This window comes from Daphnia magna, unplaced genomic scaffold (genome assembly GCF_020631705.1).
Source record: "Daphnia magna isolate NIES unplaced genomic scaffold, ASM2063170v1.1 Dm_contigs083, whole genome shotgun sequence".
Taxonomy (NCBI): domain Eukaryota; kingdom Metazoa; phylum Arthropoda; class Branchiopoda; order Diplostraca; family Daphniidae; genus Daphnia; species Daphnia magna.
Window position 1 is genome coordinate 302,899 of NW_025533121.1, and position 23,028 is coordinate 325,926.

The window sequence follows — 23,028 nt, forward strand, 5'->3', positions numbered from 1 at the left end:
CCTAGTAACCAAAAAAGGACCTCCTTCCACGGCCAATACTGGCACTCCCGCATCCACGATATTCCGGAAGACGAACTCATTTTCGAGCTCCAGCATAATCTGGAAGCTAACGGCCGATTCCGCCTAAGTGACAAGCACACCAGGGTCTCGTTACTTTCCCTTCTAGCGCTTTATCCCTCCCTCGATACTCCAGCCATACTTTTCGAATTTTTAAATCTACGGACGGGGTACACGCCAGTTCTACCTCGTTCGTACGACAGCAGTGATTCCGCCCCATCTATCGACGCCCCAACCCCACCGCTGAGAACCGACACAAGACAGAGCACCGAGGAGCGGCTTATCGACCTACCCACCCCAGACCTTGCCAGACCCGACCCGAACTTACCCGATCCAACCGAGTTCAGCCCCGTGACGACCTCGGATCCCGATACAATCGAGGAAACACCCGGAAGCCCACCAAGAGACAGATAAATTTACACCTCCGACTTCGACGAGTTCACCAATCACCTCGCCAACGATGTCCCACCAACAAACCCTACATCCAAAACTAGTGTCCGGGCCCCCGTGCCCTACGTCGATAAAGTCACCGTCAAACAGAAAGGTGTCATTTACGCCAGTGCTCACCGTGTATGGGGTGGGTTCGAGCAAACCGTCTCAAGTACAGACGAGCACGTTCTTTGAGACGTACGAAAAAGAGTTGACCCGCCTCCTAGAAGCTGGCGTCGACACGAAGACAGCGGTTAGTACCGCGAGAACCCTTGCCCAAGCAGAGCAGAACCAACCAACGGCAACCGCAGACACCCTACAAGGAACCACTAACCCATACCCGGCTTCAACACTACAGGGGGTCACCCCATTACCCGTACCACAGTGGGGCTATAACACGCCCCCCACCAACCCGTTTGCCCCATCTGGACAACCCTCTCAGAGCATTGCCCACCCAGGTTTCGTAGCTTCGACACCAGTCAACCCGCCATCCAGTGGGCAGCAAAACCCCCACTGGCTAAACACACAACCGCCCCCCACCCCACACCCAGGGACCACAGGTACCAGCTGTCCCTCCTCCGTGACAAGTGTAGCCATAGACGACAAAATTAGGAGGACACAACAGGAACAGGCAATGCAAGCCTTTGGTTCAGTGACAATATTTTGTGATCGTCAGAGGTCTGGTCGTTTCGACGATTAGGCGGCTCACCTGGAATCAGCCCTCGATCTAGGCAACTTCGAGGAAGCTAGAAAATTACGCTTAATGCGCTTTAAACTCTACGGAGAGGCTGCTGAAGAATTCGACACATTCAAGTTAGACAACCCCATCCGATCCAAAGAGTACGCAGCAGTGTAAGCACGACTCTTCAAACTATTCCACTCGACCGAAACGCGGTCACAAAGGAGTGTCGAGTTTCACAACATGAAGAGGGAGCCAGAGGAAAACATGCGCCGCTACGCAAATCGTATTCGTAAGGCGTTCCATAAAGCTTACCCTATGGATGGGATATTAGATTCAGCTACCACTGCATCCCGGGAGCAAATGATGATGGACAGGTTTTTGGAAGGTCTACCCAGCGATGTGCAAGTCCCCTTAAAGTATAAAAAGTTTGCATCGTTCGAGACACTTATCGATCGAGCCGAACTTACCGCATTAGCTATTGAAGAATCACAGACGAGAGTTAGAATCCATGCATCATACTCATCAACGAACGCCCAAACCCATCAAAATGAACTGACCAGCGTGCTGGAAGCCCTAAATCGCTTAAGCACCAAGGTTGACCAAAATGCCACGACTCACAATGCGGAACTACAACAGAGTCTAGCAGAAATGAAAAGGCAATTAGCACAGAGACCCCCTCAGGTTGGTGGAGGACAGAGAGACCCGATCGTGACGCAGTCCGAAGCTTTTAAAAGGGCAGCCCTTTCTTGCGAATTCCACAACACCTGGGGGTTCCACACCGAAACAGACTGTTTTACCAAGCTACAAAAGAACGAGCATTGCCGCCTGTGCCGAAACATAGGGCACCGACATAATTTCTGCCCTACCATCCGGAACCCAAGATCCCCTCCAACATCAGGGCATTATGCCAACACTCCAGCGACACCAACCGGCATCCTGCGGTCGCAGGCGGAAAACTAGAAACCACCGAATCAACTGTTGGGCCACTCGGTGGGTGCCCCAAGCCCCAACATTTTGTCAAATCAGTGTCCACCCAAGTTACCACCCCCAGAATTGGACAAAGAGTAGGGAATTGTTCATTCAAAGCGTTAGTAGACAGTGGAGCAGGCAAAAGCCTCATTAGTAGTCGACTCTTCGAAAGACTACAGCAACAAATGGAAGAATTCAGACACACAAGAGAAGTAGCGGTAAAGCTTTTCGATATAAGCAACAGGTGCCTGGCCTGCCAGGGCACCGTAACAGTAGATGTTCTCATCGAGGACGAGAGGCCCCGTGAACCCTTTCAACAAGAGTTCATCGTCGCTCCGGAAATTATGGAAGAATGCGTACTAGGTTTAGACGCTCTTTATGAACATAAGTTTATGATCGACGGTCGTGAGAGGCGAGTCTATCGAGTGAGGGAGTCTGATCAACTCCAAAACGATGACAAAACTACAATGATGGTGGCTGTTACAAAACGAAAATACCTCCATCATCCGCATACGTGGTGGAGAGCGAGAATAGTGACGTCAAGCTATCTCTCGACACTGCCTGTTTTCTAGTAAAAATCCCACGGTTTACCGCCGTTCTTCGACTGGACCCTTTCGTCTCTACAAAACGTTACAATGGGATGTTCAGAATTGTGATAGTCAACGAAACAAACCACACTATCTCACTTCCTCGCTACACCATCTTAGGTCATGTGGTTTTCGAGCCACCTACACTCATAGCATCTTGTTCCACCAAGCCTACCACCATCAACCCCGCCATCTTCGAAGCCTCCCTCCCAGATGTTACGGAAACCATAAAGGGGGAATTGCGCAAATTGCTCCTAGAAAAACAAAGTATCTTCGCATTTCAAACACGCGATCTGGGGAACACGGCTGGGTCAAACACGTTATCGAAACTCAGGGGCAAGGGCCCATCCGCCAAAGACCATACAGAGCATCCCAACGTCAACGGGAAGTTGCAAAGAAAATAATCGATGAACTACTAGCAAATAATATTATACGACCCTCCCTCTCCCCTTGGGCGGCCCCAATAGTTTTAGTAAAGAAGAAAACAGGAGACGACCGCCTGTGCATTGACTACAGAAAACTAAATGCGATCACGAAAAAAACTCCTTTCCCTTGCCCTGCATTGACGACGTGCTTGACCTGTTACAAGGCCAAAAATTCTTTTCCACTCTAGATCTGGCATCAGGGTACTGGCAAATAGAAACGGGTGAAAAGTCAAAAGAGAAGACGGCGTTCATTCATCGCTGGAACAATTTGTATGAATGGAATCGGCTTGCCTTCGGTCTGACTAACGCCCCAGGAACCTTCCAATGATTGATGAATTTTGTCCTTAAGGAAGAGATAGGAAAGACCTGCTTGGTTTACCTAGATGACATTATCATCTTCTCTAATACCCCCTTAGAACACATATCGAACCTGCGGAAAATCTTTGATTTACTTGAAGAGGAAAACCTCAAGGTGAAACTATCAAAATGTAGATTTTTAGAGACATCTGTCCAGTACCTCGGCCACGTCATCTCAGCAGATGGCGTAGCACCAGACCCCGCCAAAATCGAATCCCTAGTAAATTACAGAAAACCACTTACCGTTAAAGAGATGCAGTCCTTTTTGGGGTTAGCGTCATACTACCGACGGCTCATCAAGGGGTTCTTCACAGTCGCCCACCCCCTCATACATCAAGTGAAGGGTAAACCGCAGGACAGGATAAAATTGGGGCCTGTTGAAGAAAATTCCTTCGAATTCCTTAGGAAATGCCTGATAACCGACCCTGTTCTGGCCTACCCGGATTTCACTAAAGAATTCCTAATTTACACTGATACCAGCGATTACGGGCTAGGAGCCGTTTTGTCCCAAATACACGACGGAAAAGACCAACCAATCGCCTACGCCAGTAGACACCTGAATAAAGCAGAAACCAAGTACTCTACCATCGAGAAGGAAGCCGTGGCCGTGATTTTTGGTATAAAGCGTTTCCGCCATTACCTTCAGGACGAGCCATACGTTATCACCAGTGACCATCGCCCGCTGCAGTGGCTACAGACGTTCAAAGACGAGACGGGTAGATAAGGAAGATGGTCAATATTGTTGGCTAACCTCAAGTACTCAATAAAGTACCGGCCGTGTCGAGTCAATGAGAATGCTTCGGTCTGTGTTGTTGGGGATATCGAAATTTACTAGGGGGGCTGTTGGTTGGGGGTATAGGTTTTTTGGTCGGGCGCCCAGGTGTGCCCACTCGTCTTCGTTTGCGTGTTCCCGTACTTCCTGTGGCGTGAAATATCCTCCTCCTGACCCTTGGCTACCCTTGCAGCTGTGAACAAACTTCTCTAATTGTTCGTCGATGTATTTTTGGTTCGCTGTGGCTTGGTTTGGTCCTGCGCCCGTCCTGAATGATGGGAAGGATTGACGGAAGGACCTCCCCCAACGCTTAACAAGCGGAATCTTCTTTCCTGCGCTATTCTCGTCCTTAACCATTACTATTTTACAAGGATTTTATGCACGCGGTAACGAAGCTAAATGGGTGAGGCGGTCTTTTCTTCCAATTTTGGCTCTGCGAGAGTCGGCGTGAGTCGGCGTGATTTAGCGTGAATGCGTTGTGGAACAGTAGTAATGGGCTTAAGGGTCTCCTGGCTTGAGAGCACGCAAAAAATCCCTCTTCTTGAATTTCTACTTTCGCGTGAGCGATCACGGTAACCAACTCTCTTTGGGTAGTCTATGCACGAGTATGAGTGACATAACAATGATCAGAAAAACGGTTTATTTTTTTTACGATTTCCGGGTTTCGGGAGTCAGCGTGATTCAGCGTGATTTAGCGTGAGGACATTGTGGAACAGTATTACAGGCTCAAAATATCTTCTGGCTTGAAAATACGCAATAATTCATCTTCGTGAGTTCCTACTCACACGTGAGCAATTACGGTTCCCAACCTTCCCTGGGTAGTCTATGCACAAGCATGAGTGAGGTAACAAAGATTAGAAAGAACGGTTGTTTCTGGCAATTTGAGGGTTTGGGGAGTCGGCGTGAGTCTGCGTGAGTTAGCGTGACTTAGCGTGAGGGCATCGTGGAACAGTATTATCAGCTGAAATATCTCCTGGCTTGAAAATACACAAAAATCCCTATTCGTGAATTCCTACTCCCGCGTGAGCAATCACGGTTCCCAACCTTCCCTGGGTAGTCTATGGACAAGCATGAGTGACGTAACAAAGAACAACAAAGAAATTTGACGGTTTTGGGAGTTGGCGTGAGTTAGCGTGACTTAGCGTGAGGGCATTGTGGAACAGTATTATCGGTTCCAATATCTTCTGGCTTGAAAATACCAAAAAATCCCTCTTCGTGAATTCCTACTCCCGCGTGAGCAATCGCGGTTCACTGCACAACAGCATAAGGGAGTGGTGTTTAAACAAAAAAACGGGGGTCTCTGAATCCTAAATCCGTCGCTGGACGAACTCGACAAAAAAGAAAGATGGCGTTCGTCAACCAAGTGGGACATAAATAAGCTAGGACGACCCACACGTTCAATCCCGCTACGCAGAAAACTACCCGACGCATGTCCGTTCATTGAATGTGCATGCGACGCATAGTGTCCACACCACGGAGCCTGAACGAGTAAATCATCTGTTTGTAGCGGCGCCAGGCGGTAAAAAAAAAGGAACGAGGTCACGGTTCGACTTCGCTGCCACTAGATGCAATAATTAATCAGCCACGTCTTTGTTAAGATCCGTCAGCCAGTCACGTCGGCTGCCCGGATATGAAAAGAACAAAAGGTAGGACAGCTAGCAAGGTTAGATTGAAGGTTACTTACGCTGGAGTTGATGACATGTTGACGCCTTGTTGGTGACGGTGAGTGCCGCGACGTCGGGTCTGGAAGCACGGGTCGGACTGGCAGTGGGTAGCGGCGATGTATAAGAGGACACAGTGCGTACGGTGAGTCTTGGCACGAATCGTTTATTTCTCCAACACTTGTTATTAGGGTTCTACACGATAGTAGGGAACACAAAGTGCAACAACTACACATGACTGCTAAAAGGGGAACTAACTCGAACGTCTAAGGAACGGTGGGTTTTATACCAGACCCAAGAGGCGGACGCTATAAGGTTAGCGTAGGCAATAAAGAGGAAGGAATGTGCCACCAGTTCGCAGGCCATGCGAACTGGTGTGAAAGAAAGAACAAGGTCAATGATAAGACTGGGTGTCATCGACACCTCGGTCAAGCGGAAGACAGTCATAAAAGAGATAGCGAGGGAAAGGAGGTCAATGGTGGGGAAAAGGGGTATAAGATTGTACAAACACTTAACTAAATGCAGTTAACTTAATTTTACTTAAAGTCTTAACTCTAGTGGGAGTCCTTACAACGTCCTGTGTTGCTAACGCAACATTCAGACAAAGCAAGGCCGAATGTACTCGTACGTTCGCCCTTGCTTGTTTCCAAGAAGGAGATTAGTGCGGGGTATGTCTCCCGCGTATGTCGCGTGATCTCCACGTGACAGATCCCCCCTCGTGAAGGCGGTCGCCCCCGACTACTTGATAACTAAAATAAAACCCCCAGAACGGTAACCCCAAAAGCCCCAAAACCCTAAATCAGAAAACCCAACACACCAAATTAAAAGAACAAAAAAAAATCCATCAAACAAAAATTCCAAAAGAACACCATAAAGAAACATTCAAAAAGAAATGTCGTGTCAAACCTCCGTCATCTGTTCGAGGTGCGGTAGGAAGTGATTGTCTTGAATATCTAATTGTTCGTGGGCCCTCTAACGGCCTCTCAGCCAAACAGTTTGGTAACTGAGATAGGTTGTTGCGAGCACCAGTAATAGTAACATGATCAAAAGTTAAATCGGATATCTTGACTCCGACAGCTGCAATTCTTCGGTCGTCTTTTTCATTAATTCTTGAATATGGAATCCTGTTATTTCAGACGACGCATTAGCGCCGTCGTTTCGGCGCAGTAGGACGCTGATGAAGTTAATTGATGTGGCATTCGCCTTCGGGAACTCAATGATGGCGACCGATTAGAACATTGCTACATTAAATCCCACTGCGGCCAGAGTGGGTGCCACCAGAGGATCTAACGAGGCCTCCAATCGTCCGTCTAAACTGGCGGGGAAGACCCAGTCTTCCGTTCGAGCCGTACATCCAGAAGGGACATAAAAAATCCCAAACGGAGGCAGCAACAGTGATTGTGGGGGCTCTTGGCTGCTACCGATCGGACATGAGAACACCACCTCATGAGCTGTAATGGCTGAGAACATCCAGCAGTTCCCTCCAAGATAAGCTACTTCGGATCCTTTCCATTCTTTAAATGGTTGTCTGCGTTGCGTTAGCTTACGGTTGGTGTCATTGGTGAATAAGGAAATCGCACAGGATTTCCGTGCTCCCCGTTTTCCTAAACCTGTATGAAAATTACAAATTAATCGTTCCAATTGTTTGCAACCCCGAACGTCGGCAGTCGAAAGATCAATAAAAGTCTCCAAGTCTGTGGAAACGGCCAGAAAATTGGGTAGGTCCCCGATCGCCACTCCATGGGTGCCATTGTTTGTTGCTCGTGGTAAACTGAAAATTTCAAAAAGGGTATACTGCTGTGCGTGATCATAGATCGGAATTTTGATAAAAAGACGAAAACGTCCCTCCACCGCCGCCACCGTCACCATGGCTTCACGATAGGTCACCCATAATTCTTCACTGGATACTGCCCAACCCAAGGGTAGTTGTCGATTAACTGCTTTCAACACCGAAGCCATTTGAGCAGGTGGAAAGGCCAACAGGGCCAACCCTTCGTCAAGAGCGTCTGCCAAGTCTCGAAGCCACTGCAGGCTAGCTTCCACCGACTCGAATGCTGTGTCTAGATTGATGAAAAAATCGAAATACTCGATCATGTAAGCTTGACGCTCTGCCATTCGTCCAAGCAAATTTTTGTAATTGTTTGTTAGTTCCACCGTTTGTCCTTCCAACTCCTGGATCAACTTGGTATTTGTCCGGATCTCCCAAAGGGATTCGTTCACCACGGTTGCCTGCTGGTACATCAAATGGTCTATTTCATTTTCCCGGTGTGTAAGGCCGGTGATCTTTTTATTCAATCCAGCGAGATCAGCCTGAGCGACTACTCCGAACAGCCACTTTAACACTGATCCCCCGCCATCGATCAACGCTCGACGTTGTTTGGAAGGAGAACCAATGGCGTCCCGAAAAGTTGCTAGTCGATGTTTGGATTGATTTAATTAATGTTCAAACCAACGACACTTGACATCAAGTTTTTTGGCAGCCGATGCACCTTGTTGATTTCCTGTTTTACGGCATTTAACGGCCATGTCCGAGTACTCCTTCAACCTCACTTTCAATGTCTGAACCACTGCCTCTGCCGGTCGTATATCGAGGTCTGTTATGACTGTTCAGAACGGTTCTCCGAACGTGACACCCGGCTTTTCATTGAAAATCACGGTGTCTCGGACAAGCAACGCATCTACCTTGACTGACCCGAGGAAGACCAATACACAAATTGTGTACGGCAGTAACAAAGCGAGGTAACGATCCGGTCGACCAGCTCGACGAGCCGGCTGTATCCTTGTGGGGAGGCGGGCCGGCCTGCTTGTTGTCTTCGGCTGACGAACTCCCCCAGGGGAAGGTACTGGACGGACGCTGTTGTAGGGTAAAACTGCAGCCTTCTCACTGTGGTTTCCATTATCCGTACCCGTCTGCCGATGAATCTCCACACGTGGTTGAGGGGCATTGGGTAGAGGGTTATCACGTACCACCTCTGTGGATTCCGTGTTCAAATTTGGACCTCGTTCGACCAAGTCGTGGAAAAGTTTCATCTTTATGACGTGCACAATCTCCGATTTTCTTGATCCGGAACTCAACTTCACTTCGTAGTTCACAGGAGTTGTCTGTCGGATCACTTTGAACGGTCCTTGCCAGCGACGAAGCAATTTTTCTGCTCGTTTTACTTTTCGAAAGGGTTTGTACACCAGGACTTGGTCTCCTACTTTAAATTGAAGCTCTCTGTGGCGACTGTCGTACTCTCGTCGATGGTTGTCCTGGGCGACTCCCAATCGCATGTGCACCAATGCTCGAGCCTTCAACAATTCGGTCACAATCTGGGTGGCATAATCTGGAGCCGTTCCCGACGTAACCAGCCGAGGGTTGGCATGAGCACCTAATTCCAAATCAATAGGTAACATTGGTTCACGCCCGTAAAGCAAAAAAAATGGTGAATACCCTATAGATTCCTGCCGAACCGTGTTGTAAGCAAAACACACGTAAGGTAACGTCTCGTCCCAATCTTTATGGTCCGCGCTGGCATACATTGACAGCATAGCCGCCAAGGTATTATTCATCCGCTCAACCAATCCGTTTGCCTGCGGATGGTAACTTGACGTTGTCTTGTGGTTGGATCCAAGATTCTTCATGACTTCTTGGGTAAGCGCAGCTATAAAACATTTCCCTTGATCCGAAATGATGGACTCCGGCGCTCCGTGACGCAGCACAATTTGTTCGACAAAAAATGATGCCACCATATCCGCCTTTCCGTTGGGCATGGCCCGTAGTTCCACCCACTTCGTTAAGTAGTCAACAGCAACGATGATCATCTTATTTCTGGTGTTGAACATGGGAAACGGACCTAAGAGGTCGATTCCCACCTTTTGAAATGGGCGTGTTACCTGAATACACTGCAGGAAACCGGCTGGCCGTTTGTTCACTCCTTTTCGACCCTGCCAATTAGGACATGATTTCACATAATTCGTAACATCAATCGCCAAACGCTCCCAAAAGAATCGATTATAAATTTTCGTTAGGGTGCGTCGAACTCCCATATGCCCTAACATCAAGTCATCATGGTATGCATTTACGACGCGTTTCCGAAAGGAACGCGGGACGCACAGGCGACGATACTGTTTACAGTTTTTAATGGTCTGTAAGCATAGTCGCCCGTTGAATAGACAAAAGTTTTTTAACGTTGCACGACCTGCTTCCAACTGGTTTCATCAGACGACGCTACCGCGGGACCCGACGCTGCTCCGCAACGAATTCTTCCTCCGGTCCAAAATCCACCGATCTGCCACTCCCCACCAGTTCAATGGCCCCACAGCGATCTTCTTCTTGGTCTTCGGTCACGGGTAAAGGGCATCGCCAGAGGCAATCTGCGTTGTCATGGAGTTTTCCGCTTCTATACCGGATTTCAATGTCATACTCCTGAATCGACAAGCTCCAACGGGCTAGTCGTCCAGCGAAATCTCGTTTGGTTAACAACCAACACAGCGCCTGGTGGTCTGTAACTACCACGATCTTGCATCCCCATAAATAACCTTTAAATTTTTTAAAGGCCCAAACCAAGGCCAGGCATTCTTTCTCGGTGATGCTGTAATTTATTTCGGAGCTGCTTAACAGGCGGCTGGCATAGGCCAACGGATGTTCTTGCCCTTCCACTCGTTGTGCCAATACCGCACCAATACCGTAGCCTCAGGCATCGGGAATGATTTCCATCGATAGGTCATAATTCAGATGAGCCACGACTGGGGCTGCAAGCAGCGCTTGCTTCAGTGTGTTGAAGCTGGACTCCTGGTCAGGACCCCAATCAAACACTGCATTCTTTTTGGTTAACAAAATCAAAGGGCGTGCAATTATTGAAAAATCTTTTATGTGTGGACGAAAATAAGAGCCCAGGCCAAGATAAATCTGTACTTTCTTCACTTTAAGGGCCACCGTCTTTCCTTCGTTTCACGGTGGGAACTCCCTTACCGCTTCTAATTTGTCCGGGTCTGGACGAATACCATCTGCATCCACTATGTGACCTAACACTTTCAAACTGTTTTCCGCAAAATGACATTTGGACACCTTCAACTTAAGGCCCGCTTTCTTTAAACACTCCAATACCAACCTTGGTCGTTCAACATGGAGGTCGATTGTTGACGAGTACACTATGACATCATCGAAGTAGACGAGGCACGCTGTCCATCGAAGTCCGGCCAGTATAATATCCATGTGCCCCGTTCCGTTACAACAGTAACATTTGAGTACTCCGTTATTGTTTCTGTAGATTCTCTCCGACTCTCCCCACATAACTGTCTTCTCGTTTCTTGGTCTCTTCGGAGGTGGAGTTGCTTGAATCTTCAAACTTTCTACCGCACCTTGCGGTAGAAAGTGCACAATTACTTTCCATAATTCCATATCAGCCGCAATTGGAGCTGGTTTTGGAAGGGTCCGAATGAAATCAATTGGAACATCCGCCGCTCTGGTCACCGCCACCCCGAGCCCCGCGTCCGGCCAGTTTCGTCTATTGGCTAAGAGCTTGGCATCAGTAAACCGTTTCGCCGCCTCTAAAAATTCTTCGCCTGTTTTGGGTTGTAACGGGTAAAATTTTTCTACCTACGAGGACCGTAATCCCCCAAAAAGGTAGAAGACTTTGGTGGTCTCCGCTATTGTTGGATCCACCAACCTACAAAGATCAATAACATCGTAATAGTAGTTAGTTGTCGCTTCTTCGATACCTTGAATCCGGTTCCGCAAGCGTGTTTCCTGGAACAGCTTGTAGTTTTGTTGCTGAAATGCTTTCAAAAACAGAGTTCTGACTCTGGTTACTGCCGGAAGATCAGCTGCGTTGAGGCCAACTCCCGGTCGTATGGGTAAATCACGCCACTCCGTTGGAAGTGTGAAGCACAGGTACCACTTCCTTGCCGCTCCATCCAGATACATGCTGAAATTCACCCGTAGCTCCGTATAGCCCCATTGATTGTACGCTCTTGTTGACTCGTAACGCTCAAGCCAGTCGAAGGCGTCATGTTCCGGCATTGCCTTAAAGACCTTGGGACTCAAAAACTTTATCTGAGGAGGAATAATGCCAGTACCTGAATCACTATCAGTATCTGCAAATAACTGCTCCTCGTCAGTGCTGTCAACGTTTTCCTCTTCTTCACTTTCGTCGCTACTTTCGTGGGCGTCGTCAATACTCCCTTCTACGTCAGATTCTTCAAGATCGTTCGTAGTAATTTCCAACTCGGCTCCTTTGCTTTTTTCGCTACTGTCTTGTGCTGCCTCAATACTCTTGTCTACGTTAGATTCTTAAAGATCTTTCGCAATACTCTTCAACTCGTCGTCTTCGCTTTTTTCACTACCTTCTTTAGCTGCCTCAATAGTCTTGTCTACGTAAGATTCTTCAAGATCTTTCGCAGTGCTTTCCAACCTTTTCTCAGCCTGGATTACCCGCTGCCTACTTCCCACTACGTCCTCTCTGCTGTCCGACTCAACAATTTTTTTTCCAGCTGCTGTTCCGGTATCGGGCGCGTAGATGGAGGCAAAGGGTGTAAACGTCTGCTCGGATCCCTTGGACAACTAGGCCAACGTGGATTTGATGAATTTCTCATTTACCTCCGGCAAAATAAAAATCATTAATGTCTTGCTGCATTAGAATACCTCAAAATCTTGTCACAGTAATAAACGATTTCCTTGAGAGAAAGCCAATAGAAACCAAATATTCCTACCCCCTGTCAGCCGAAAACGTGGCTCCGTATCCAACAATATAAGATTTGGCACAACCCGTTGGTTAAACCACTTGTGGTAGAGCCCATAAACGATTTTCTTCTCTGACAATGAATAATACTATAAGATAAACTTCCTTGCCTTGTCTCGTTAGTAATGCTGCATCTCCACCATTTGTTACACTTGAAGGTGATGTGTAACACGAGTGTATTAGGACGTCCACACTTTAGGACGCCAAGTAAGAACATTACATTAAAGAGACACTACATCGCCAATTTATGGTAGGCGAACAACTAGGTTGAATCATCGAGTGCTTTCACTGTCGGAAATTCCGACGGACGAAGCTCACAGCCCTCGTCCGGGTGACAGCCCTTTGACCGAAGCAGGCTAGACTCAGACGAGTCATCCTCGGTGGAGTGCCGTGCCACCGAGGATAAAGAAGTCCATTAGCGGAAGCAAGTAACTTGAGACGGCCTACGGCTCGCAAGAGCCGTAGATAAGAGGCTGGAGCGCGAGACTGTGTTATTGGAACTGCCTGAGTGCTTTTCCATATATCTGGAGACACCTGTTGAGGGTGAAAGGAACGATGTGAGGGTTGAACTCATTGAGGCGGAGCCTGCAGAGTTCATCCCGCCAGAATGTAGGTTTAGTTCCCGCAGGGTTATCGGGAAGTTTACTGATCGATAACCGGCAATCATCAGCAGCGGTGCCCTCTATTCCAGGATCGGACACTCGGATAAATCAGACAACGGTGTAGTTTTCTGTGTATATAAGGGGCCGTCGAGCCATGCTAATACAGTCACTTTTCTTCACCGACTTGTCGTGTCAGCGTCCACTTACAGTAGGTGCCAAAAGTATCCGAACACTTCGCGTTTTCGGACCATTTTAGCATGGGTTAAAATGACGGAGCGCGCTTAGCGCGATTGAGAAAAAGAGGGTTAAAAAATCCCCCTAAGTCAATGAAAATAATTTTGTGACCTAATAATAGATAAAGGTATATAAATTTTTTTTTTTTATTTTTATGACTTGTAGCCGCTGGTCGGCATATCAGTGCACAAGTATCCGAACGCCAGGTTTTCCGCCATGCTTTCTTATGGCACTACGTGTCTTCTTTATTATTTTTTAAAATATACCAAATATAAGACTATCAAAGGCTAACTAGGCTTTTTATGTGTACAAATACGTAATCTACTCCTTCCGGCCACTTGTTATGCTTAAACTTAAATCCCTTTTTAGTAATTAATTTTTCCGTGACAGGCTATGTGTCATTTTCTGTTTGTGTGTTAGTATCGTTTTGCCATTTTTCGATCTCTTTAAAAGGTTTCATGCTAGCTACATGAACGATGTCGGACTTGGTTTTTTTGTTAATCAACTTTACTTCGTAGTTTACCGGAGTTTTCTGGCGTACCACAATAAATGGGTCAACCCATCTATGGAGGAGTTTGTCTGACTTCCCTTTTTTCCTTGTGGGATTGTAGACAAATACTTTGTTTTCTTTTTGGAATGTGACGTCTCGATGGTTTACGTCGTAATCTCGTTTTTGTTTCTCCTGAACTTGACTCAGCCGTGTTCTCACAATGCTTCTGGCTGCCGTTAGGTTTTCCATCATTTTGTTGGCGAATGACATCTCTGTATCCCCTTGAGAATCTGATAGTGAGCCCAGAATTAGATCTATCGGAAAGATTAAATCCCGACCATATAGCAGAAAAAAGGGTGAAAACTCAGTTGATTCCAGACGCGAAGTATTATATGCGAAGCATATAATAGTGCTTTAGCATTTCAACCCAGTTTTTCTGGTCGCTAGAAATGTACATTGACATCATCGTGGCCAATGTGTGATTCATCCTTTCTACTAGTCCGTTTGCTTGTGGGTGATAACTCGCTGCGGTTCTGTGTTTTGTTTCTAGCTTGTCGAACACACTTTGGGTGATGTCGGCTAAGAAGCACTTGCCACGATGTGATATTATTGATTCTGGCACGCCATGGCGAAGTGCGATTTGTTCCACGATTAATGATGCTACTACGTCTGTTTTACCCGACGGTAGGGCTTTTAGCTCTACCCATTTTGTTAGATAGTCCACCGCTACAATCAGCATCCTGTTGCCCGTATTAGACAAGGTGATTGGTTCCAGTAGGTCTATTCCTATTTTTTGAAACGGTCGTGTCACTTTGATGCATTGTAATGTTCCAGCTGGAGCCATTTTCGGAGTTTTTCCTGTTTGACATTGTCTGCATGCTCGTACGTAGTTCGTGACGTCCTGAGCCATATCGTGCCAGAAGAAGCGTTTCGCGATCTTTTGAAGTGTTCGTTGAAGTGTCCTGAAGTTACGTCGTCATGGCATGATCGCAGAATCAATGTTTTGTACTCATCTGGGATGCACAGGCGTACATCCGACTTTGTGCCTACTGTCTTTAATTTGAACAGTCTTCCTTCTTTTAAGCAAAAGTGCCGTCCAGCCGAATTACCCGACTCCAGTTTTTCAACGATCTCTCTCCACTTCGTGACTTTGCGTTGTTTACTGGCAATGTCCCGTACTGTATCTGGTGCTAAGAAATCTGATTGATGGTACTGCAGAGCTCCGATTGATATGCAGCGATCGTCTTCTTCCGTTTCGTTGATGGGGATTGGATAACGTGAAAGACAATTTGAGTTTGTGTGCAATTTCCCGTTCCTGTTCCGGATTTCGACATCGTATTCTAGTAGGCATAAACTCCAACGGGCCAGTCTACCCGCTAGCTCTTTTTTTGTACGAAGCCAAAAGAGAGCCTCGTGATCAGTTATAATGATTATCTTGCAACCCCACACGAATCCACGAAATTTCTGTAGACCCCAAATGAGGGCTAAACATTCTTTTCTGTGATGGAGTAATTCATCTCTGATTTCGATAGTAGTCGACTGGGATAGGCTAGTGGGAATTCTTTCCCTTCTTTTGATTGTGATAGCACTTCTCCGATGCCATAACCGCATGCGTCCATCATGATAATCATAGGTGCTTGATAATCTGGATGGGCCAATATTGGTGCCGTCGTTAAAGCTTCCTTTAGTGTATTAAAGCTTTCCTGCTGGGATTCTCCCCATATAAACTGAACTCCGTTTTTTGTTAACATCGTTAATGGTTGTGCTATTTTGGCGAAATTCTTTATGTGTCTCCTTTAATATGAGCACAGTCCTACAAAACTTTGAAGCCGCCTGATGTTTTCTGTTGTTCTCCGACCTTTGTTGCATTCCTCAAAGACTGTAATTGCCGCGATTTTTTCCGAATCTGGTGCTATCCCTTTTTTGGATACCACGTGCACTAGCACTTTTAATGTAGTCATTGCAAACTGAGATTTCGTTGCCTTCAGTTTGAGGCCTGCTTTTGCCAAATAGGATAATACGAGTTGAAGTCGGTGTAGGTGGGTTTTGAAGGTTGGCGCATAAACTACTACATCGTCTAAGAATACTAAGCACGAAGTCCAACGTAGTCCTCCCAAAATCACGTCGATTGCTCGTTGGAAGGAACTGGTTCCATTGGTTAAACCGAACGGCAGTACTGTAAAATGGTATAATCCATCCGCTATGATGAACGCTGTTTTTTCTCTATCTTCTTTTCGTAGGGGCAACTGATGATAGCCACATTGTAGATCCATGATGGAAAAATATTCCGCTCCTTCCAGTTTTCCCAAGATGTCATTAATTTGCGGTAGGGGTAGACATCTTTAATTGTAAGATCGTTGAGACCGCGGTAATCCACGCAGAATCGCCATGACCCGTCTTTCTTTTTAATTAGAACTACTGGGGCTCCCCAAGGGCTATCTGACACTTCAATAATACCTGATTCCAATATGTCATCGGCTAGATTTTGGATGATCTTTCGAGCTTTCCAGGTACTGGCATATGGTCGTTGGAATACTGGCGTTGCTCCTTCTTTTAGGTTGATTCTTTGTTCTGCCGTCGTTCAGTATCCGATGTCTTTTTCGTTTAACGCAAAGCATTGGCTGTGTTCTCCTAAGAGCGTCAGTAGAGTCTCTCTGTCCTCTTCCTTTAACTCGTAGTTGATTTGTTTGCCCAGCATGAGAAAAATTTCTTGGTTTTCAGGTGAACATTTGATTTTTTCCGTAGCCGTGTTTTTCAGTGGCGTTTTGTTCCAATCGAACTGTACTATTTCGTTCCTGTAAGGCTGTATTGTTCCCAATGTTTTCCTTTCCTCCAACCACACCGGTGCTAGGGACAAATTGGCAACCGGTATGGTTTGCTATTTTCCCGGGAGAATGGCGTGTCCTACTGACAATGTTTTCTTTGTTAATAACCCAGCAGACGGGGTGAACAGGACAGCCGCTGGAAATGATATGCATGGTTTGGTTGCACTGGGATGACTGATAAGGCCGGAATCATGTGACCGGTATCCGCGACTACGTTACACTTGTGAAGAAGGGGGTCATCTTGGGGGTGTATTCCCTTGAAGGGTAATTCACCCAGAGCTACTAAGGTGGCATCTCCGGTGTACTCGAGTTGTAGTTTCCAAAATTGTTTTTAAAAGTCATTTCCCAACAGTAAATCGATACCTTCCATTGCCATGATAACTGCTGTTCCTGATGCCCATCTCCCTTTATGAGTAATGGTTATGAGTGCTGCCCCCAACGGAGATGCCCTGGTTCCGTTAGCTAATATTATAGCTGGCCCTGACCATTGCTCTAAGCAGAATGGGGTTTGTTTTAATAAGTCTGGTGATAGGACACTTATTGCTGCCCCTTTGTCAACGACCGCCATTGTTGGGACATTCCCACAGAACACTGGTTCCCTTATCAGTCGAGACACCTCCGACAACAAGATAGGTGTAACCTTGTCAGTCCCGCTCTTGATCGACATGGTTTCCCAGTCATTGTTTCGCAGTCCCAATTTCGTTTCTTGCTTTCCGGTTTGATTCTCTGTGAGATCTGGTAGGTTTACATTATTTACTTGTACTGAATGCGAATCTGTCGTGGTTGTCTCGCCCATGGCTGCTTCCGTTGAAATATGATTGACAGGCCATTGTTGGTCTTGCGTTCCTTGCCTGCCAAACTCCGGACGCCCGCCTGGATATTGCTGTGGGGGGCTCCGTTGTTCTTTTTGGGGTTGCGTAGCACCCCTAAACAGTGAGGATGCCGGATTCTGGAAGCATCTGTAGTCCAAGTGCCCTACTTTGGAACAATATCCGAAAATGTATCTTCCTTCGGTTGTTCTTCCATTCCTTCCTGAGCCGTTCCAGTTGCCCTGGCGCTGTCCCAACGGCGCTGAGTGGTTAGTCGGCCCTGAAGATAACTGTAGCTGCTTGATGGTGTGATTCAGTTGTGGGAGTATGCTCACAATTTCAGGTGTCATCGCCGTTGGTTGTGGGTTATTACCCGCGTTAACGAATGTCGGCTCTTTGGAGACTGCTAGTAGGGACTGTAACCAGACTTTCTGGTTGGCCAACATAGTGGCTTCCATGTGTAATTTTGCAAGATCCAGAAAATCCGCTTTGGAAACTGGTTTTTGGGGGTATATTTTTTGTAGCAAGGAAGGTTTCAATCCCCGGTATAGGTATTCTAGCTAATGTTCTTGAGACATGTTTGGATTTACAAGTCGGCACATATTTACGATGTCGTAAAAGTATGACACCACGTCTTCTTCATTTTCTTGCATTCGCTGTCGTAGCTTAGTTTCTTGTAACAGGGAAAATTTCGCTTGTCGAAAAGCTGCCGAAAATTGTGTTTTGATCCCTGATTCTGCTGGTAAATTCGGTAATGTGGGGTCAGTTGGGTCGGGTCGAATTGGTAAGTCTTCCCAATGATTGGAATGTGTATGCACTAAGAACCACTTCCTAGTGCCCCTTCCAGATACATGGCGAAATTTGTCGCCTTATCGGCATTCGACCATCTATTGTAAGTGGCCGCCAATTCTAAACGTTCCAGCCAATCCATGGCATCTTCGTTCGGGGTGGCCGAAAACATTGGTGGCACAATAACTAATTTTAATTAATTAATAAATTTTTGCACACTTACTGCCATGGCAACTGGTTGTGTGCCTCTGCAACATAAGACTACTGTCGATGCTGGTTTGTGTGTTGCGTTAGCGACTGCTGGTTCTGGGTTCACGTTTACTTGTGTGCTTGATGACTCCGTTACACTGTCCGTTAGTTGAAGGTATATGTTTTTACTTCCGGGCGATGGGTCCGCCTTTTGGGCCGTTGAAGTTTTCTCTGCTATTGCGGTTAACCGAAAGGGATTCGCAGTTTCGCCTTCTCTAGGTCCCGAAATACTAAATAGTTCTGGATGTAATCGACGACTTGGTGAACGACCACACGTAGGATATCTTGCTGAACGTTTTTGTTGTATGCTCATCAATGTCAATGTCAACCGCACACCCGAATCCGTTCACAACTATTTTATGGAAGCCTGAATCCGTTCACAACTATGTTATGGAAGTGTTCCAACAAAGGAGAAAAATGAATGGTGCAACGAAGAGACAAGGAGACGAAAGAGAACGAGAGAGAGAGAGTAAGAATGTTTTTCTGGGGTCTGAAGTACCACAGAAAAGAAAATAGAAAAGTGATAATCGGCCAGGAAGAAATGCTTATACTACTGCTAGACTGGATGAGCAACTATACTAAAAAATAACATATATATATGGCGTAAGGTAAAACGAATTATGGAGCGGGAAGAGAGGAAGAGAAAAAAAATACCGACTCCAAACGAACGAAAATAAATCGACGAAAACTATTAATCGAACGAACAACAAAAAAAAGCTGAAGAAAAAAAATGATAATATGAATCAAAATACGACAAAAACGTTGAAAGAATTCTCACTAGTTGCTTCCGAAATTAAATTTATAAGCGTGTAATGGTTTACACGCGCGTGGAACGTGCAAACTATCACAAGAATTTAATGTAAATAAGGAATCTTTGTTTGACTTTACCGCATGTTGTATTTTGTAGGCACAGTAGGGCTGGAACAGGCCGGGACAGACAGGAATAACTAGCGAGAATGCTAACAGAAGACTGGGGGGGCGAGCTAAATCTAGTTCTATTTATTAGGTCTTGAGGAAGCATTTTTTCCTTGGTTGGCGTGGGGGTCGTGGTAGCGTCCTTTCCAACGGTCAACTTGACCTTCTTCTTTGTTCGAGAACAAGGGGGTATTTTCCGCAACGGTCAACTCCCCGTATTGCTTGGGGCGCCAGAGGGGTGACTTTTTAGAAAGTCGAAAGACATCGTTTCTCTGTTGTCAGAGATCTCGATTCTTTACATCACCCCCCCTCCTCAATTGTTGCGCCCCGCAACAATCACTCTCAGCTTCTGAATACGAATAGCAAGGGAATGCGACGGATGAGCAAGATAGAACCGGAAGAGGCACTGTAAGATTGAAAAATGGAAAGTAACAGCGAAGTAACTGCGGCAATTTTATGGATACGGAAGTAGAGAGAGCGAACGCGCACATAGAAAAGAATTATGTGAAAAAATGAATAGCGCAACCAATGGTAACACGATAAAAAGGAAAGAGAAAAAAAAACGGAAAAGAACAGAGCGATGATTACTGCTGGAAGGGTGAGAGGGAAAAGCATTACGATAAGAATTAATAAGGCACACTGTGACAAAATTATACGTAGAATAAGTGGAGGGAAATGAAACAGCAATGGGGGAAAAAAAATGTAACGACACTATGGCGACTACTAAAGGAAATGATAGTGTAAGAGGACGACGTTAAGAACTGAAAAAAAAAGGGGAACACTGTGGCAAAATTATAAGGTAAAAAGGAAATGTGCTAGCGATGAAAACGACACTATGGCAATTTAATGGATACGGAAGTAGAGGGGGCGAACGCGAACATAGAAGAGACACTGTGGCAGAATTATGTGCAAAATTAATAGCGCAAACAATGGCAACACGATAAAAGAAAAAACGGAAAAGAACAGAGCGATGATTACTGCTGGAAGAGTGAGAGTGAAAAGCATTACGATAAGAATTAATAAGGCACACTGTGACCAAATTATACGTAGAATAAGTGGAGGGAAATGAAACAGCAATGGGGAAAAAAATGTAACGACACTATGGCGACTACTAAAGGAAATGATAGTATAAGGGGACGACGTTAAGAACTGAGAAAAAGGGAACACTGTGGCAAAATTATGAGGGAAAAGGAAATGTACTAGTGATGAAAAACGACACTATGGCAATTTTATTCGACTCTTCGTGGCTGTGATCGTGGTCTACGTGGTAAGAAGGCCTCGCCTTCCTGAGTCGTGTGTGGTGGTCGTGGTTGGCGCGGTCGCGTACGGCGTGGCGGAACTGCTGTCCATGCAGATGCGGTGGATTGGGATGGGTTGGTCACTGCTGTTGGTTGTACGTCGATGGACATGGGTAGATCTGCAGCGGTGATGGCCAATGGAGGCTTTTTGAAACAAGTCATTTGGAGGATTTTGGAAAGGAGGGGGAAAGCCTTGAGTAGTAGCGAACCGATTCCGCAAAATCTCACGGCCAATACTGACAACGCACCAAATCCCGAGACTGCTCCGAAATTCTTTACCCATCCACCGATCTTAGCGACGAAATCAATGTTCGGTGCGTCGCCGTGATGAATGAGTACGTTTGATGTCAGTAATTGACGTGAGTTGTCTTCTGCGTAGTGCTCATGAATAGAAGCCAAGATGTCGGCCATCACCGACGCGTGACTCAACGGCCCGTTTTGCATCGCAGGATTCATTTGCAAAAAATTTTGTAGAGAATTATCAGCTTCATACGTCGCCAATCCGACCAGGCGTCTGCCGTTTGTTGGAACTGTTGTGATTACCGGAACCCACCCACCATCCGCGTAGATGTGAGTTTTCCCATTAAAGTTGACGTAGTTAGGTTCGGGCCAATAACATGGGTGATATGGAACAAGTTGCCAACCGTTATGGGCTATTGTGAAGTTCATAAAACGGGGCTGATTTCCACATTTCGTCCGCTCGGCCCCGAAGGATACATTAAAAGGTGCGCAACGTGCAACCTCAACCTGCGCTCCATACACTGTTAATCTTGAACAACTAGGCAGTTGAAGTTGGGTAGCCGCGTACCACCCGTCGTTCTTAGCACTCAAGAGGATACTATTGCGTGTTGCTTTTCGGTTCTCGCATTGGAGGCGTCTAATTTCATTCGCCAGCCGATTTACTTGGTCTAGTGCCAGATCCCTGGTATATTGATGATGAGCCGCCTGCTTGATCTCTGCTGCTAATGACGCAGGAATCTTACGCTCTGTGGTATTCTGGGAATCGATGCTGTCGTAAGACCCGTTTGAGTGTACTTCGACTAACAATGGAGTGGCTAGTGGTTCTGTAGCGTTCGTAAAACCCGAGGCATATGAGGTATACAGTTCCGGCGTTGGTATGTTAATGACAATCAGGATTTTTTCCATTCCGTTTATGCTGAACAAGGCGGATTTGCCACACCGTTCTAATTCCTTCGTAACATTAACGAGGTAGTCTGTTTGGCTGATCCGATCCTGTAAGCGCCGCATTTTTGGATCGTGAGTCTTGTACAACAGGCCGTCGTTTACCGATTCACCTGCTAGTTTGAGATCACATGGTTTTTTTTCTTTGTACGCGTCTTCCCAAATAAGCGTTTGAAGGTTTCTGGTCACGGATCCGTTATAGGGGAATTCGATTGTACCGACGGGGGAGTTGATAGTGCAATTGTCGCACTCACTTTCCAATGCGACCTCCGCGATTTTACAATGGAATGTGACGGCCCAACGTTTTGTCATCCAAACCGGCTGTAACGAGGGTATCACGTCATAGGTGTACTTGTGACTGCCTTTCGCGTACATTGTCTCGTTTTTGCATTTCCTTAGATCCCGCATTTCTTCACAGTCGGAAGTGGATACTGGAACGGCCCATTTACTTTCAGTAGTGTAATGCCAACCGAAGAAGTCGGTAAAGATAGATCGAGTGACCGCCCACATGCGACAAACGTGTCCTGGGAATCGTTTAACTTCTGGTAAATGGGAGTACAGGGTGTACGTAACATTTTTTGGGGGGGCAGGATCTTCCGATCCCAGGAGGCAGTCTTCATCGTCGAAGGCGATGAACCCATCCTTTCGCTCGTTACTACAGTCACATACAGTGGTCATGATGGCCCCTGTCGTGTGTAGGCTGGCGAGGAGAACTAACACGAAATAACTAGAGAAGAAGACAAATTGAGTCTGATATACCGAACTAACATGTTGAATGGACAAACAGCAACAAGAAAAAATTTTACGGAACAAGACGAGTATACAACGGTAGAGGAAGATGGGAGTGGGGCTGGGTGTTTATCGCTAATCTAATAGGAAGTCTCGGAACCTGTCCGGAGGACGAGTAGCTCTTTTTGGGCGTACAATTGTGTTACTTGCTTCCAGGGGTGCTGGAGGTACTCTAAGGGGGGTTA

The 23,028-nt window shown here is 46.4% G+C and overlaps 1 protein-coding gene and 1 pseudogene across 1 annotated transcript; one reads left to right on the forward strand and one right to left on the reverse strand.

Moving 5' to 3' along the window:
* The first annotated feature begins 1,093 nt into the window (after positions 1-1,093).
* LOC116932483 lies at positions 1,094-3,128 on the forward strand (annotated as a pseudogene).
* Positions 3,129-19,472: 16,344 nt separating this feature from the next.
* On the reverse strand, positions 19,473-22,820 carry LOC116935919. Its single transcript, XM_032943123.2, has one exon. The coding sequence runs from the start codon at positions 22,730-22,732 to the stop codon at positions 20,804-20,806; it is 1,929 nt and encodes a 642-aa protein (XP_032799014.2). The 5' UTR covers positions 22,733-22,820; the 3' UTR covers positions 19,473-20,803.
* Positions 22,821-23,028: the final 208 nt, after the last annotated feature.